The sequence below is a fragment of the Lathamus discolor genome, chromosome 20, assembly GCF_037157495.1.
Source record: "Lathamus discolor isolate bLatDis1 chromosome 20, bLatDis1.hap1, whole genome shotgun sequence".
Taxonomy (NCBI): domain Eukaryota; kingdom Metazoa; phylum Chordata; class Aves; order Psittaciformes; family Psittacidae; genus Lathamus; species Lathamus discolor.
The window spans coordinates 3,186,207-3,201,984 of record NC_088903.1 but is presented as its reverse complement, the minus strand read 5'-3'; the positions used below and the strand labels follow the sequence as shown (position 1 = coordinate 3,201,984).

At 56.0% G+C, this 15,778-nt stretch overlaps 1 protein-coding gene across 1 annotated transcript in view; it reads right to left on the bottom strand.

The window, feature by feature from the left end:
- SRCIN1 (SRC kinase signaling inhibitor 1) overlaps nucleotides 1–15,778 on the bottom strand; it is a 98,452-nt gene that overhangs the window by 49,462 nt on the left and 33,212 nt on the right. The window contains exon 3 of the mRNA XM_065699503.1: nucleotides 10,462–10,524. Coding sequence (XP_065555575.1) covers nucleotides 10,462–10,524 — 63 coding nt within the window. The remainder of the gene's footprint in view (nucleotides 1–10,461; nucleotides 10,525–15,778) is intronic.

Here is a 15,778-nt window from a genome sequence, read left to right as displayed (position 1 = left end):
CACCGAGGCGCACAGTCCCTACAGTGCCTGGCTGGCACTGCATTCTCCAGTACATCCCACCTCGGAGTGGGATGCGTTAGGTGACACTAGGATGAGGTGCAACCATCCCCAGAGGCAGATTCCATCCCTCCTGCTGGCACTGAGCAAACCCTCTTGTTCTCTCTTGCACTTCTTAACCCACACCAGGGCACATCACAGGGAGAGCTCCAGCCCTTCCACCAGCACCAGTCAGAAGCTGTCCAGGCAGCGAGGTTTAGTCAAGCAAAAGGAGGGCAGCAGCATCTGCCTGCAGCCCTGCTGCCTCCTCCCACCCCAATGAGCACCCGACCCAGCCCCACACCATCACCTCCCAGGGGGCAGAGCCCACCTTCATGGTGCTGGGACCATCCCCGAGGGACCAGCATCACCTGGTGCCTGCATCCCCATCACGTCACCCCCCTGGTCCATACCCACGAGCAACGGAGTCAGCCTGTAGTCCCCGGGCTCGGCGGGTCTCTCCTGCTCCCGCAGCCTCGGCACGGCTCTAGGGGAAGCTCCAAAGGGATGCTTTGCCCAGCGAGGAAGCATGGTGGTACCCAGGCAGCCGAGAGGAACCAGAAGACGGCTCGGAGCAGGGCTCCGAAATCTGTGTGACAAACACACGCATCTCATCGCATATGTTTAAACCGAGGGAAAGATGCTTTTCCTGATCACTTGGCATTTAAAGCAGCACGTCAAGTTAAATCTAAGGAGACGGATGGAGCCGCTTGAGCTGCTTGTGTTAATGAAATACAGGATCGGATCGTTATTAAACACGTATGCAGCGAGCTGGGGTGGTACCGACCTTATCACACGGCGCTGACCCCGAGGAAAGCTGCACGCAGCGACCGGCGGCGCTCAACCCTGCGGACACCGATCCCTCACATCCAGAGCCGGATCCCCCGCACCGGGAAGCGGAGCCGGAGCAGTGCTGGGTGGCCGGAGGAGCTCCGGAGCTGGTGCCCTGCTGCCACCCGGGTCCTGGCACCCGTCAGTCCCCACTGCTGTCCCCAGGCTAGCGAGGGGAGCGCGGCAGGGCTGTCTCCATGGCTCACAGTCAGTGGCACAGCTCCTCTGCCAGCCGCCATTGCATCCTCCCGGCTCCCAGCCAGCACTTTTCCTCACATCCTTTCCCTATCCCAGCAACTTCTCCCCCCCTGCCCGTTTCAGTTCCTCTTCGGATGCCCGTGTCTCCTGCTCTCCTGGTTCAGGCGGCTCAGAGCTCCCTGTAGGTCTCCGGGTGTGTTTTTTTCTTTCTCTTCTTCTGGAAATGTCAACGTGCCCCCTCAAACACATCACATGGGCTAGGAGCCAGGAGCTGGTGCTCAGCCACCAGCGCTGCCACTGTCCCCTCCCTGCCCTGCCAAAGCAAGGGCTGGTGATGGGCTATCGGCTCAAGGAGCCCTTCCTATGCTCCCGCATCCGCCTTGGCTCTGGGTGCAACCCTGGAGGATGCGCATGTACAGGGCATCAGGGTAACAGCAGAGCCCATTTCCAGGCTGGCCTTGGCAGGGGCTGATGAAGTCACCCTGAATGGGTGATGAACAGGCAGTGACGACCTAAGGGATACTGGAGGCACAAGCCAGGTCCTCTTGGTTAACCCAGGCTAATGAAGACCATTGCTGTGCCTGCATTTCAGTGGGTGTTTGCCTGCCTCTCCCCGCAAGGAAGATGCTGATCTCGCCGCACGTACTCCAAAACTCAGGCTTACCCCAACCCAAGGCCATGACACCCCAGGAAAGCCCTGACCTGTCCTGCAAGGATCCCCTATGGTCAAGCAGCACCCAGCACCCAAACACTGATGCAATGCGATTGAGAGCAAATTCCAGCAGCATCCCAAAACTACCTGCACATGCATTTAGGGGGACACTTGCACTGTGGCTTTGCAAACTCCCCCTGTTTTCCTCCATCCCCAATTCCCAGTGTTTCTCCCTCCATCCAGCTCATTGCAACATCCTGAGGGTTCTCTCATGGACTTACAACCACCCAAGCCCACTCAGTCCTGGCTGGGAAGGGCTGTAGAGCCCTCATACCAAAGACCCATAGGTAGGTTTTATCCCCATTTCACAGATGGGGAAACTGAGGCACTCATGGAGTGGGGGGGGGGGGGGGGTCAGGAGCACTCGTGGCTCAGAGCCCAGCAGTGGCAGGACAAGAAGGGAGAAGCTTGAGAGGGCTGGAGCCCTTCCAGGCTCTCCAACAGCCTTAGATGTGAGTCACAGCTGGCACAGGCATTCACTGCATGTTCTGCATTGACAGCCCCCCAAAACCATGTTCCTCTTTGCTGAGCACTTCAGGAGGAGCTGGCTCCTGCACATCATACACATAGAGGGGGCCTATTCCCCTTCCTCCTTTCGTTTGGGACCAAGGGCATCTGTCCTTTTACACTGCTATCATGACTATCATCTGTACCCTGCGTGTTATTTGTATTGGCACAGCGGCTGTGCTCTGCTTGGCCAACACCGTGGGGAAGGGGTAGGGCTTGCTCCAAAGAGCTTTGAGTCAATACAGGCAACAGAGGTGAGAGGCAAGGAGACACAGCCAAGGGCAAACAGCAGGTCTGGGGACCTCCTGCATGCCAGGACCCACAGCATCTCCCCTGTGCTCCCTACCACAGGATGCTAGAGCTGAAGTTGGAGGTTTGGGGCACAAAGAGTGTGTGGGGATGGGAGGATGCTACACGGGAAAAGCAAACACCATTACTGCCAGCAGGATTAATTGTCCTTCCTGCTGATCCCTGAAACCTGGCTCACTCCTGCTGCGGGGAGGGCCAGAGGATGGGGTGACCTTTTAATTCTGATTGCTCTGTGATGAGAAGTAAATAAGCATTATTATCAGTTAAAAGCTGCTCAGAAGAGCCCGCCTGCAGATCTACTGCTGTCTCACGTCCATCACACGGATGGTCCCCATGCTCCTGCGGGGCAGACCCCCACACATCCCTTATTTCCAACAGGGAACTGAGCTGCCATGGGATGGGGGCTGGAGCCAAGGGCAGCACCGAGCACCCAGGTCTACCCAAGGATGCTCCCATCATCTCCCATCCCAGGTCCCACCAGTACTGCCTGCCTCACCATCACCACAGGGATGGTCCTGCTGTCACCATGGGAAGAGGCACCACTCCCTGCACCCAGCCTTGCTCAGTCATGGAGGCAAATGGTTGCTTTCAAATCAGAGGCAGATCTTCCCCCTCTGGGGCTTCCAAGGCTCCGACTTCTCTGCAGTGCAAACCTGAGCCACTTGTACATGCAAAAAGCCCATTGCTCGGTGACACCTCATCCTCACCAGGGACCAGCTGTGTGCCAGCAATGCAATTCCCAGGGAGAGGCTGGGCAGAGGAGATAACACATCAGGGTGAGACATCCCCATTTACACCTGCAACCCAGACATGGGCTTGCTCTTAGCAGCTACACAAGGAGCTGCTTTCAGACAGCAACAGCATCAAACCTGCCTGCAGGGGAGAAGGATGCCCATTGCCCTGCTCTATGCCTGCTCTCCAGCCGCTGGTGCCAGCTCCAGCCTCTCCCCTCCATCAGCCAATTCCTCCTTCTCCATCCTCCTATTTACTCTGTAAGCTCTTTAGAAAGACGATTGCATCTCACAATGCTTGTGTACAGCCCCAAGCACAATGAAGCCTCGCTCTGCCCCGGCACCACTTCAATCTGCACAGTGAGACAGTCATGGGGTGGGAATACAGCCGGGACACAGAGCACAGCTTTGTGTCTGCTCACAACTGGGCTCAGCACACGCAGTCTATACAGCAATATTCATGCATGCGGTGCCCTGACACGCTGCACACAGTAGGTCTATTGTACATCATTTGAACTACAAGATACTGGGGACTGACCAAGGCGATGCTGCTCAGGGCAGAGATGCTGAGTTCCAGTGCTGGAGAAGGAGCAGAAACCTGCTGCACCAGGCAGCCAAGGATGCTCAGAGAGGCAAAGAGGAGTTAACCAGGAGCAGGTCACAGATTCCCAGACTGGTTTGGCCTGGAAGGGACCTTGAGATCTCTGGGCACCCTGTGCCAGCGCCTCAGCACCCTCACAGGGAAGAGCTTCTGCCTAAGAGCTCAGCTCAGTCTCCCCTCGGGCAGGTTCAAGCCATTCCCCTTGGCCTGTCCCTACAGGCCCTTGTCCCAAGCCCCTCTCCAGGTTCCCTGCAGCCCCTTCAGGCACTGGAGCTGCTCTCAGGTCTCCCCTTCAGGAGCCTTCTCTTCTCCAGGCTGCCCCAGCCCAGCTCTCTCAGCCTGGCTCCAGAGCAGAGCTGCTCCAGCCCTCGCAGCATCCCCATGGCCTCCTCTGGACTCACTCCAATGGGTCCACATCCCTCTTATGTTGGGAGCCCCAGCTCCATGCTCAGTGTCACTGCGTGCTCTGTGCTGCTCTGCTGTGGCCAGGTCCACCCTGTGGGAATGAGCATGCCCCATTCCTAGTGGCAGGATTCAAGCTGTTTCTGCAGCAGCCAGTCTGCCCATCCTCATGACCACAGCCACAGACAGAGCCTTTCCTTGCCTGTCCCCAGGCGTTTGAAGCCTCAGGGGGAAAAAGAAGGAGCCTCTGCTTAAAGCATCCAACCTGGCACGACACTGAGCTGGGCAGTGCAGACCTGATGGGAAATCGGGGTCTCACTTTCCCCTTCTCACCTCACAATGCCCATTACTGGGCCAGAAAAGGCCCCATTAAGACACAAGCTCTGCCTCAATCCAGCGGTCGGGACTGATTGTGGGTCAGGCTGTTTATATCAGACCTTATCTCAGTCCTCAGGGTGTCACGAGCAGGAGGAACACCCTCACCCGTGCACAAGGGATGCACTGGTCTCAGGGCAGCTTAGAGCTGGGTGGACAGAAAGGTCTTTTCTATCTCAGAGGCACTGATTGCACCATACCAGCTGCATGTCTGCTACTATTAGAAATGGGGAAGAAGCCAAATAAAGAAAAAGAAAAGGAAAATAAAATATCCATTGGAGACCTTCTGACACCACACAGTTAAAGGCACTCAATGCATTTCACAGCTGAAGGGCCAGGGAGCATAATTTCTCATTAAACCCAGCCAACTGATAGCTGATAAGTTCTTAAGTAATAAAAAACTCTTTCAAACCCCAACGAGCACCCGGAGGTGTCAAAGCAGCTCGGGAGATGGCTCATCCCTAAAGGCAACAGATCTGCAGGAGAGAAACCAGCTCCACGTGGCTGCTCCGCCTGCCTAGGCTGCAGGCAACATCTGCCGAGGCTGGCATCACCCGGCAGCGCTGGCAGAGCCCATCAGGGATCCAAGCCGGGATGTGCCAAGCGGTGGCAGGTGGAGCCGAAGGGAGAACTTGGCACCCGGAGGTGCATCAGCCTCCCACGGGGACCGGTGCTGCCGTGCGCCGGGGCTCGGCTCCGCTCGCATCCCAAGCTGTTCCCTCGGGCGCCCGCTTGGTGAGCCCGTGGGGCTGGGGCTTTGCTCCCCAGCTAGTGAGGAAGCCAAAACCCGCCTGGAGAAGCGAGAAGCGAGAGTTTGCTCCCCAAATGGCACAACCCGAGCGGCGCCTGGCAGCACAGCGCAGCCCCGAGCTGCTGCAGCACCCAACACCTCCCGGGCCAGGCTGGCGCCCGCAGCACCCGGCTCCCACCCGGTGCCGTGGCACAGCACCAAGTCCTTCCACGCTCAGGGGACTTCAGCACCCTTCTCCCTTTGCTCACTTGCTGAGCGCAGATGCAGCAAATCCCACTCCTACAACGGGATTCAGAGCTGAGCCTTGTCCCTTCCTGGAGGGGGGGGGTTTAGAGGAGACGTGCCCCGTTCTGCATTAAAATAGCAAAGGGAACATACGCCAGGGCCAGCTGCAGCAGCACTTGGTGCAGGATCAGATCCTGGTCCAGGTCTCTGGAAGGAGCTTTCCATTTTAGCTCTGCAGAGAGAAAGCCTTGGCAAGGGCTGTGCTGGGTTTTAGGGGACCACAAGCTCCCTCCTCCCTGACACTTTCTGGGGGAGCAGAGTTCCCAAGTGCCACAGATGAGGCTCATGACTCTTAAAACCACCTGGCATGGACCAGCTCTGCAAATGCCAAACTTTTTGAGTGCCTGGGGGTAAATCTGCAGGATGGGATGAATCGGGGGTGTCACAGCAAGCCCTGGGAGCCGCATCCATCTGGACCAGCCAATGATGCTCCTTGCCCACCTGGAAAGCCAAAGCTCTCCAGGACATCCATGCCAGAAGGGAAGCAGTCACCTGGCTTAAACCCAGAGAAAAGGTAGAAGGGGTTTAACAATTACTTCGCAGGGCATGGAAAAAAGCCTCAAGTGCACATCCCTGGGGTTGGGATCAGTGACTCCGGAGCTGCCCAGGCATTTTGGCAACCCCTAGCTCCTCATCCCATGGGAGCATCACACCCTCAATGCCTCTGTGCCAGTCCCCATTACCAGAAGGCCACTGCTTCCCAGTCAATCTTACTTTGAAGGCAGCCCTGGTTTACTCTGATTTAAATCAAAGCACCGCTAGCAACAGTGCTATTACCACTGCCAAAAACTGGAAACTAAATGGCATTTCCCCACCGCTCCATTTATATTTCTGTGCTCTTTACCCATTTGTAAACTGCAGGAGGGAACAATTTAAGGCATCTGAGTGAAATGCTTAAATTAACAATTTACAAATAGCTTAATTGAGGTCCTGGTCTCCCTCTTCCTGAGCAGAAGCTGCTAAATGATTGTGAATCATTCCCATTTATTGGTTCTTGTGCTGTGAATTACAGGCCCTGGACTACGATAAAGGCTTTAATACCTTGGTGCAGGCTGGGAGTACCCATCACTTACACCCAGCACTGCTGGTGACAGACGGCCACAGCCACGGATGGGAGCTGAGAACCAGAAACCGTGGTAAGAAGCAGGCGAGTGGTACAGGAGATAGACAGAAGTGCCTTGACTGAAGGGATGCTACAGGGTGTGCAGCCATCTGGGGGCTTTATATAGCTCTGAATAAGGGGCTGATGGGTTTGCACTGATGGAATGCTGGGACGAGGTTGGTGCTCAGATGCAGTTTGGAGGATGGGGAAGGTCAGCCCCATGGTTTGGTCACAGTGGGGAGCTGGGGTTTCACACGCCGCGCCATGAAACCAGTAGTTGAATGCAACAACCCATACCCCAGCAGCAGCATCCACTGCAGACCCCATGGCCGGGGCTGCACCTTGCTCCTCATCCATCCCTCCCAGAAATTCATTCCCAGCAGGAAAAGAGAGGAGCAGCGCCCGGGGAGGGATGGGATCTGCTCTGCCTGCAGCCTCGCACTTGTTAAACCTCTTGCTGGCAGCCAAGGACACTCACGTCTGCATCAAACTCCTCAGCTCCCAGTCTAATTCTGGCACATCAGACAGTAATTATAGGTACATCACCGGCGCTGACAAGTCTGGAGCTCGTCATTCCCTGTCAGCACAGCACTGCAGACACCCCACAGGGAGCGCAGAGGGGCCATGTCCCTCCCACCCGCTCCTGGCTCTATTTTGGGGATCTCTTCACACTCCTGAGACCCCCCATTACCAGGGGCTCATCCCACTACCACCAGCCCCATCCACCTCTGGGTGCTGGTTGGAAAGAGAGCTCCATCACCCATGGGGTTCCATGGCCCTGGACCGTGTTGGGGTGGAAACTGCATTGGGGGGGAAGCAATGATTTTAATTAAAAGGCAAATGACTGCACTGGAAGTTGACTTGAAGCACAGAGATATTAAAAAGCCATTGACTCTGTGAATTATTCCTCCCTGGGTTGCTTAACAGGGAAAAGTGTTCAGACAGCATGGGCTGCTTTAGCATCCTGACTTGGGGAACCCCAGCAAGGGGAGAAGTGAGGGGGAACCACTGGACAACAGATGGGGACATCCCCATTCCCTGTCCCATGGCAGCCAGGAGTCCCTTGCCCTCTGGTCTGTATGAGCCAGCATCGTTCCTGCCTGGGGCTACTGTCCTTCCCCTGGGAAAGCCACAAGTGCATCCTCAGCATCCAGGCTGCATGGACCTTCCCAGCTCAGCTCCATCCCTTGTTTCTCCCCACTCGGTCCTGGGGCTCGGCTCCATCTAATGAGTCCCTGTTGCATCCTGTCTGCTCGCAATAGAACTTGGGAAACCAGAGACACCTCACAAACCTCCCTGCCTGCCTCGAGGGTTACCCTGAACCACATCACTGCCGGAACACGAGACAGGATGAAAGAGCAGCGCTGATTCCCATCGCCAAGCCGCGGGTCTGTTCACCTAAGCAGGTACCAGCAGCCTTTCAGAAGGGGTCAAAGCCGCCTTCTTTCCATGGCAGACAAGCTCATTAAGTGGCATCGTTACCCGGCTGCAGGATGACCTTATAACTGTCTATACGTTCACCTCGGCTAGGATGCAGCTTCTGAGAACGGGGGCTCTTTAATCTTGTTCAGACAAAGGCGGAACAGGATCTGATAGCTGGAAGCCGAAGCGTCAGACGCACAGACACAGAAGGGAAACGCGTTCAACAGGACCAGGGAGCGCCTGCATGGAGCAGGGCGGCTTCTCCATCACTTCCCACTTTGAACCGAGGCCGGGTGAAAGATAACATCCGCTCAGCCAGAAGTTGCCTTCTCCATGCGGGAGTTAGAGCGGAGACTTTACAGCCTCTGTCACACAGCTGGGGTCAAGCTGGGTGATGAGAAGGGTTTTTCTCTTGAAATAGGGTCTTAAAAAGATCCCTTGAATGCAGAAAATCCCACAAACGCTTCACCCCCACCCCTCAGCCCTCCTTGTTGTGCTGGTTTTAACATCTCCATTCAAGAACTAGAAACCCAGCAAAGCATCACCATTAGGCTTCTTCTTCCCCCAGTACACTGAGGCTCAATACCAGCAGGACCTGCAGCCATGAGCACCAGTGATGAACCTACCAGGGCTGGCTGGGCTTCCAGTCTGGAGAGCCAACTCCAACCTCCTATGAGGAGCAATAGAAGCCATGGCCAGGAGCAGCCTTCCAGCCTTCTCCCAAGGAAGCAGTTGTGCAATCTGCTCTCCAGCTGAGGGGCAAAGCATGCATGCCATTTGGAGCCAGGAATGTAATTCCATGTGTAATTCCAGGGTGGGAAATGAGCTAGAACAGCGTTTAGCACCCCAGGGCACACCCTCATATGGATGCAGGACCTGGCTGTGGGCTGCGGTCTTCATCCTGCTTCCCCACTCCAATTATCCCATGGGATAATGCGTTCATTCCAACAAGGCAATTAAATTACAGTGCACTGTTCCGTTGCCTTGGTTTTACACCTCGAATGCTCTGGGTTGGGGAAGCCTGGCACACCCCACCTATTACAAGCTTGATTTCCTCCATCTCCAGCCTGGGTTCCCCAGCACAGCCCTGCCTGACAGCCACAGAAAATCATGGAATGGTTAGGCTTGGATAGGATCATTCCGTTCCAATCCCCTTCCACTAGAGCGGGTTGCTCCAAACCCTGTCCAACCAGGCCTTGAGCACTACCAGGGATGGAGCATTTACCTCTTTGGTAAATGGGCATTTACTTCTTCTTTGGGCAGCTTGTTCCAGTGCTTCACCACCCTCACAGTAAAGAGCTTGTTCATGTCTAAGAAACTCATGCCATAAGACAGACAGGCTGGTGCCTCTCCCCATACCTTCAAGCTAGAACCAGCACAGAAAATCTACCTGCTCCAGGGCAGGAAGCCACCAAAGCCTTCAGGACAGCTCCTAAAGAGCCCATCCCATTGCTATTCCCCAGGGCATCCCACTGAGTGATGCTGCTGATGAACAAGGTTTTGGTGAAGGGAGATGTTTCCCTGATCACCTTCATTGATCAATGCTGCTGCTTTTGGGGTTGTTTAGCCTGGGGCTGCTGCCCTGATTGACAGGGCTCTGGTGCACTTTTCAGCCTCCCAAAAAGGAATAGCTGAAATCACTGCAGAGACACTCTGGCAACGCAAACAGCCTGTTAGAGGCCAGCAGATGCCACAGAAATCAAATCTATTATTATGACAGACCCAGCAGGGGTTGCTGCTGAACAGATTCCACCACATTTCCCCTCTTACAGCTCTTCTGAACCAGCCACACTTCCACAGCCGGCTCCTAAATAAGGCACCTGCCTCTCCTCCTAACCCCCAGAGAGCCAGCATCCTCCTCTCATTCCCCTTCGAGAGCTTTCCCTTCATAATCCCAACCAGGAAAAACCCAAACCTTGCAAGCTCCAGCATTCAGTTGAGAAACGGTCCCTCCTGGAGCATCAGTGATGCCTCCAACTGCAGAAACCCTCCCCTGCAAGAAGGGATGGGGGCTGATGCCTTAACCATCAATGCAAACAAGAGACCTCCTATAAGCACCCAAAAACGAGCTCAAGGTGCTGCTTTCACCCACCACATTCCCTGCACCTGGAGGAAGGGTGGGGAAGGAGCAAACATCAAACATGAAACAAGCAGGTATGGGGAGGAGCACGCTGCTTGGCCCCCAGCCCCGGTACTGACCTGGAGACTTTAAACAAAGGGAACAGAGTCCTGGCTTCTTCCCTCCTGCAATTCGATCGAGCCCTGGTTAGGGACAGGAAAGGAGGAGATTCATGAATGAACGCGATCCAAGCGGGAAAGTTTGCCAGGGATGGAGGGGAATAAAGAAATAAATCAGAGCAAGCAAACACATCATAATTGTGAAACAAAAGAGCAGCAGCAGGAAGCATCTGAGAATGAAACGCGGTGCGGGGAGCGATGGGGAGCCGGGATGTGCCTCACTGTGCAGGCAACAGGAGCAGCAGCCCCCTTCCACCCCATGGCCACGGTGCCTTGTCTGCACGCAGGGGGGTTGCTCCCATGCATAAGGGAGCAAACATCCGTGCACACGGGCTGCAATGAACCCCGGGATGCCCCAATCCGCTGCTGCTGTGGGGTCTTGCCAAGCCCAGGCGCAGATTGCTTGTTGTGGGCATGGAAGAGCAAGGGGGACTCAGAGTAGATGGGCTTATCACGGTGTTTTCTGTCACACGCTCAGATTGGACCTGTCTGTCATGAAGCTGCGCAGCCTCCAGGTGATGCGAGCAGCAGCACAGCCTCGGCAACACCAGCACCAAAAAGCACCTTCCTCACCCCGGCTCTGTGGGGCTTGAACCTCCGCACAGGGAGAGACATGAGCACAACACTGAGAACCGAGATGGGTGAATACAGGGGGGAAGAGGCTCTGCCAAAGAGCCCCCCCGAGCCAGACCCCCCCCCCCCTCCCCGAGCATCCTGCCCGCAGGCGCTGAGCCCTAGCTCCCAGCAAAACAGCCCCGAGCTGCTTTGAGCCTTTGTTTTAGGGCCATGGGGGGGTTTTGTCCTCCCCCCCGCCCCGCAAGCCCCTGTGCCTGGAGGAGCGGGGTTACAAGGGCAGGGGCAGGCAGGGGACGGCCAAGCCAGCAAGACCGCAGCACCCACAAGGGTCTCTTTCTTTGCTGGCAAAGGGAGCAGAGCAGCTCCCGTGGCCAAGAGGCAGCTCAGCTCATCCATCACAGCCAGGGGACATTTGTCCCCTTGTCCTGTCTCCGCTCCACGTGTTCTTCCTCTTATGTCAGTCCTTCCATCGCTGCCCTCTGGGCTCAGCCATGGGGTGAGATGAGGCAGCTTGAGGGGGACTCTCTGGGGCCCCCACTTGCCCAGCAAGGAGAAGGAGGAGGAGGGTAGCAGGGCGATGAATGCTGTTTCTAACTCAATATCCCACAATAAACGGCACTGATGGACTCAGCAACCATCCCAACGCTTCTGAAGCTCTGCTCTGCCGCTCCCGGGATGCTCCCTGTTATCCCTGGCTTTGTGGTGGGATCTCACCCTCAGATCCAAGCAGGGGGAATTCAGAATATGCAGGTCCCCCCCACTCCCTTCTTTCGGGGCATCCCTACGGATCAGGGTGTGGATTCACACGCTTGTGGTTCGGGAATGGATCTCACGCCCAGCGCGAGTAAATAACCTTCAAGGCACAACAGGAGAGAAACAAAGACAGAAAAGTGGGAAATCCTTCCTGGATGTGCTTTATTCATTTGTTTGATAATTGCAGTTCAGGTTTAATGATTGAAGCCATGCTTTGGAATACACCAGGAACCATTCCGGAGTGAAGCTGCTGCTGGTCGTGGCTGTGGTACCTCACTGAGGGCAGGGTGCTGGGCCATAGGTACCAGCCTACCCAGGGTGATGAGGTGCTGGTTGCCCAGAGAAGCTGTGGCTGCCCCATCCCTGGCAGTGTTCAGGACCAGGATGGACACAGGGGCTTGGAGCAAGCTGCTCCAGTGGAAAGTGTTGGGGTTGGAGGTGGATGAGCTTTAAGGTCCCTTCCAATCCAAACCATTCAGGGATTCTATGAAACCATAAAAGGAGGGGGACAAACGTGGTTCCTCTGATACATTTTCCATAGACTAAGACTGAGCTCTCCAATCTCATCCTCAGGATGTTCTTGGTGTTGGGGGGAGGAAAAGGCTGGGGGTGTTTTCAGCACTGCCGAGCATCCCAAGCTGAGGCCCAGCAGCAGATCCCAGCTCCTGGTTTCAGTCTCTGCTTCACTTGATGTTACCTTGGGCCAAGGACTTGCACCTTGGCTTCCCCACGTGTGGAAGGGAGATAACAGACTTGCTTTGTGAAGAGCTGGGACTGACAGCTCAGAAGAGCTCATTATTATCTGCGGAGCAGCACAACCTCCCCAGAGTTACTTTGGCTGAGATGCCGACTCACAGCCAACCCTTCGCTCAAGGTCTTGTTGCATCCTGGGGATGGAGCTGCTCCTGGAAGCTCCCGGACCAAAGGGATCCTATCCATGTGCTGGTTCCACAGGGCTCAGCATTACCAGGGGCCCTTCTGCACTCTTGTGCAAGCCTCAAGGGAGCCACACGGGTCCCCGTCCTCTAATGAGGGACATCATGCACGGAGAAGATGCTGCTTCACCACAGAGCCTGGGCACCTCACATGGCGAGAACAAACGAGAGGCCCAGACAGAGCCAGGAGCCTGGTCAAGCCCTGGCTGTGCCATGGGGCAGGTTGAGAAGGGCAGGAGCAGGGCATTGCTTTCTGCAGGTGAGGAAGAGGAGGAGGGCAGGGAGAGGAGTGGGGAAGGCGCCATCTGAATGTCCTTGAGTGTCCTTTAGCGGCTTCGCTTTTCACGCAGCGCAGCGGATGAGGAAGGACTGACAATCCCAAACTGCTCTCCTCTTTGATTCCCACCACCACAGAGAGAGTTGAAAGGAAGCAGCGGAAGGCGAGAGAAAGGAGGAGGAGTGTGGGAAAGGAGGAGGGAGAAACAGAGCAGGTATTGGGGGGGGAAGGAGACACTGCTGGTCCCCTTCCCCTGGGAATCAGGTCCCTTTAGAGGGCACACATGAGCCTCGACTCTTGGCACACAGGGGAGGTGAGGGCAGAGGATGCTCCCAACAGCCATGCACTGATGCCCTTTCCCCAAAGCACACCCGTCACCAAATAATCCCAAGGGAACAGCATTCCCGAGCTGGCTGCCTGCCCCTGGCTGCTCCTGGAAGAAGAAGCTGGAGGAGGAAGGGAAGGTGGATGGCCACGGTCCACACACAGCGAGCACAGCCTTCATCCTCCCCATCATCCCCTGCAGCCCTGCGGGCAGAGGGCAATGCCACAGGCTGGCACGGGGAGGTGAGCTGGCAGGGCTGGAAACACGCAACTGCTCTGTGTTTAGTCTGGGCAATGTGTTTTTAATGAGCCATATAATGTTTTTCAAATGATGCTGGAATCATTAATCCTCCTGAAATGAGACAGATCCTGCCGCCCGCGGGCAGCGCCACGGCTGCCTGTTGCACAGGCAAGCAGGCAGGAGCTGCCTCTGCTGTGCTGCTTTCAGTGGGGCCACTGAGATGGGATCCCCATAGCCCTGTCCCCCGCTTCTACAAGGGACCCAGCGTGGGGCTGGCTGGAGCCCTGGGCCACAAGTGCTCATCTGCAGCAGGCACAGTCAGCAGAAGGGGGACCACGGCTCTGCAGCTCCCACTGCATCCCCTCTGCTTCACATCCCCTCACTGCATCCCCTCTGCTTCACGTCCCCTCACTGCATCCCCTCTGCTTCACGTCCCCTCACTGCATCCCCTCTGCTTCATGTTCCCTCACTGCATCCCCTCTGCTTCACATTATAGAATCATAGAATCATAGAATAGTTAGGGTTGGAAAGGAGCTCAAGATCATCCAGTTCCAACCCCCCTGCCATAGGCAGGGACACCTCACACTAAACCATCCCACTCAAGGCTTCATCCAACCTGGCCTTGAATGCTGCCAGGGATGGAGCACTCACAACCCCCCTGGGCAACCCATTCCAGTGCCTCACCACCCTAACAGGAAAGAATTTCCTCCTTAGATCCAATCTAAACTTCCCCTGTTTAAGTTTTAACCCATTACCCCTTGTCCTGTCACTGCAGTCCCTGACGAAAAGTCCCTCCCCAGCATCCCTACAGGCCCCCTTCAGGTACTGGAAGGCTGCTATGAGGTCTCCACGCAGCCTTCTCTTCTCCAGGCTGCATCCCCTCTGCTTCACATCCCTTGGTGACACCCACTGATCCGAGCTGGATCTGGCCAACACCAGGCTCATGCTTCTCGTTGCCCCACCATGCACCTGCTGCCCATGTAGACATGGGCTGCTGGTCCCCAGGGCTGTTGGTCACAAGGGCTGCCAGGCACTGGAGCTCCCTCCCTACTAGAGATGCTCCACAGGGACAAAAATGATCAGGGAAGCAAGAAAAGATCTGGGAAACAAAATGGATCAAAGCCAACCCCATAGCAACTGGGAGGAGGTCTTCTCATTCCAAACCCCCTGCCCTCCTTGCCCCTCCGGCCCTCCCCACAGACAGCACAGCTTGGGATGGGCTCATCCATGTGAATGGATCCATGGGATGGGCTCATCCCTGGCAGTGTTCAAGGTCAGGTTGGACACAGGGGCTTGGAGCAAGCTGCTCCAGTGGAAGGGGTCCCTGCCCGGGGAAAGGGTTGGAACTGGATGAGCTTTAAGGTCCCTTCCAACACAAACCAGGCTGGGATTCCATGATTCTGGAAAAGGAGCAAATATGGGGTTTTTTGGGCCTTCCCACCAGGGTGGCTCTAGCAGGTCACTGCAAAGAGGATGGTGAAGCCAGGAAAAGGCATGTGCTGGCCAAAGCAGGGCAGGTGATGACCACTGATGCTGCCTCACAGAGGCAGACCCCCCTGTCTCCATTCCTGCCTGTCTCCCAGTGCGTTCTCCCAGCGTTCCAACTGGAATCGCGGGAGGGAGGTGCTGTATTTTTCCATGCACGAAGATCCGAAGTGACACTTTCTTCCCTTCTCTCTTTGCGGAGCGCGAGAGCTGGTTCATTACCATAAAACCACCGAGCCAAATAAACCCCTGAGCGGCGTGACAGCATCCCTCCAAATAACAGGGGAGAGGAGAGGTTCTGCATCTCCAGCTCTGCCCTTGCCAAGCACCACGGCGAGGAGGAAAGTCAACTGGCAGGTGGTTGTTTCACACCCTATTACTGAGCACTCAGCTCGGCCGAGCCGCCTCCGAGCCACTGACAGATGGATGGGATCGAGCGAGGGAATGCTCGGGAAGGGCAGAACCACTCAAAGCCTTTGGTAATGCTGGGAGAGGAGTTGCCAGGCCCAGATGTTGGGCAGCTGGAGGAGGGGTTTCTCTCTACGGCATCCCTGTCACCAGGTACCCAAAACCATCAGGATCCCGCTGCACTCATGATCCCTAAGGAGCTTCCGGGCAGAGCCGGAGGTGGGCAAGGCAGTGCCATGAGGCTGACTATAAGCTTGCAAGATGCATATGTTCCATGCA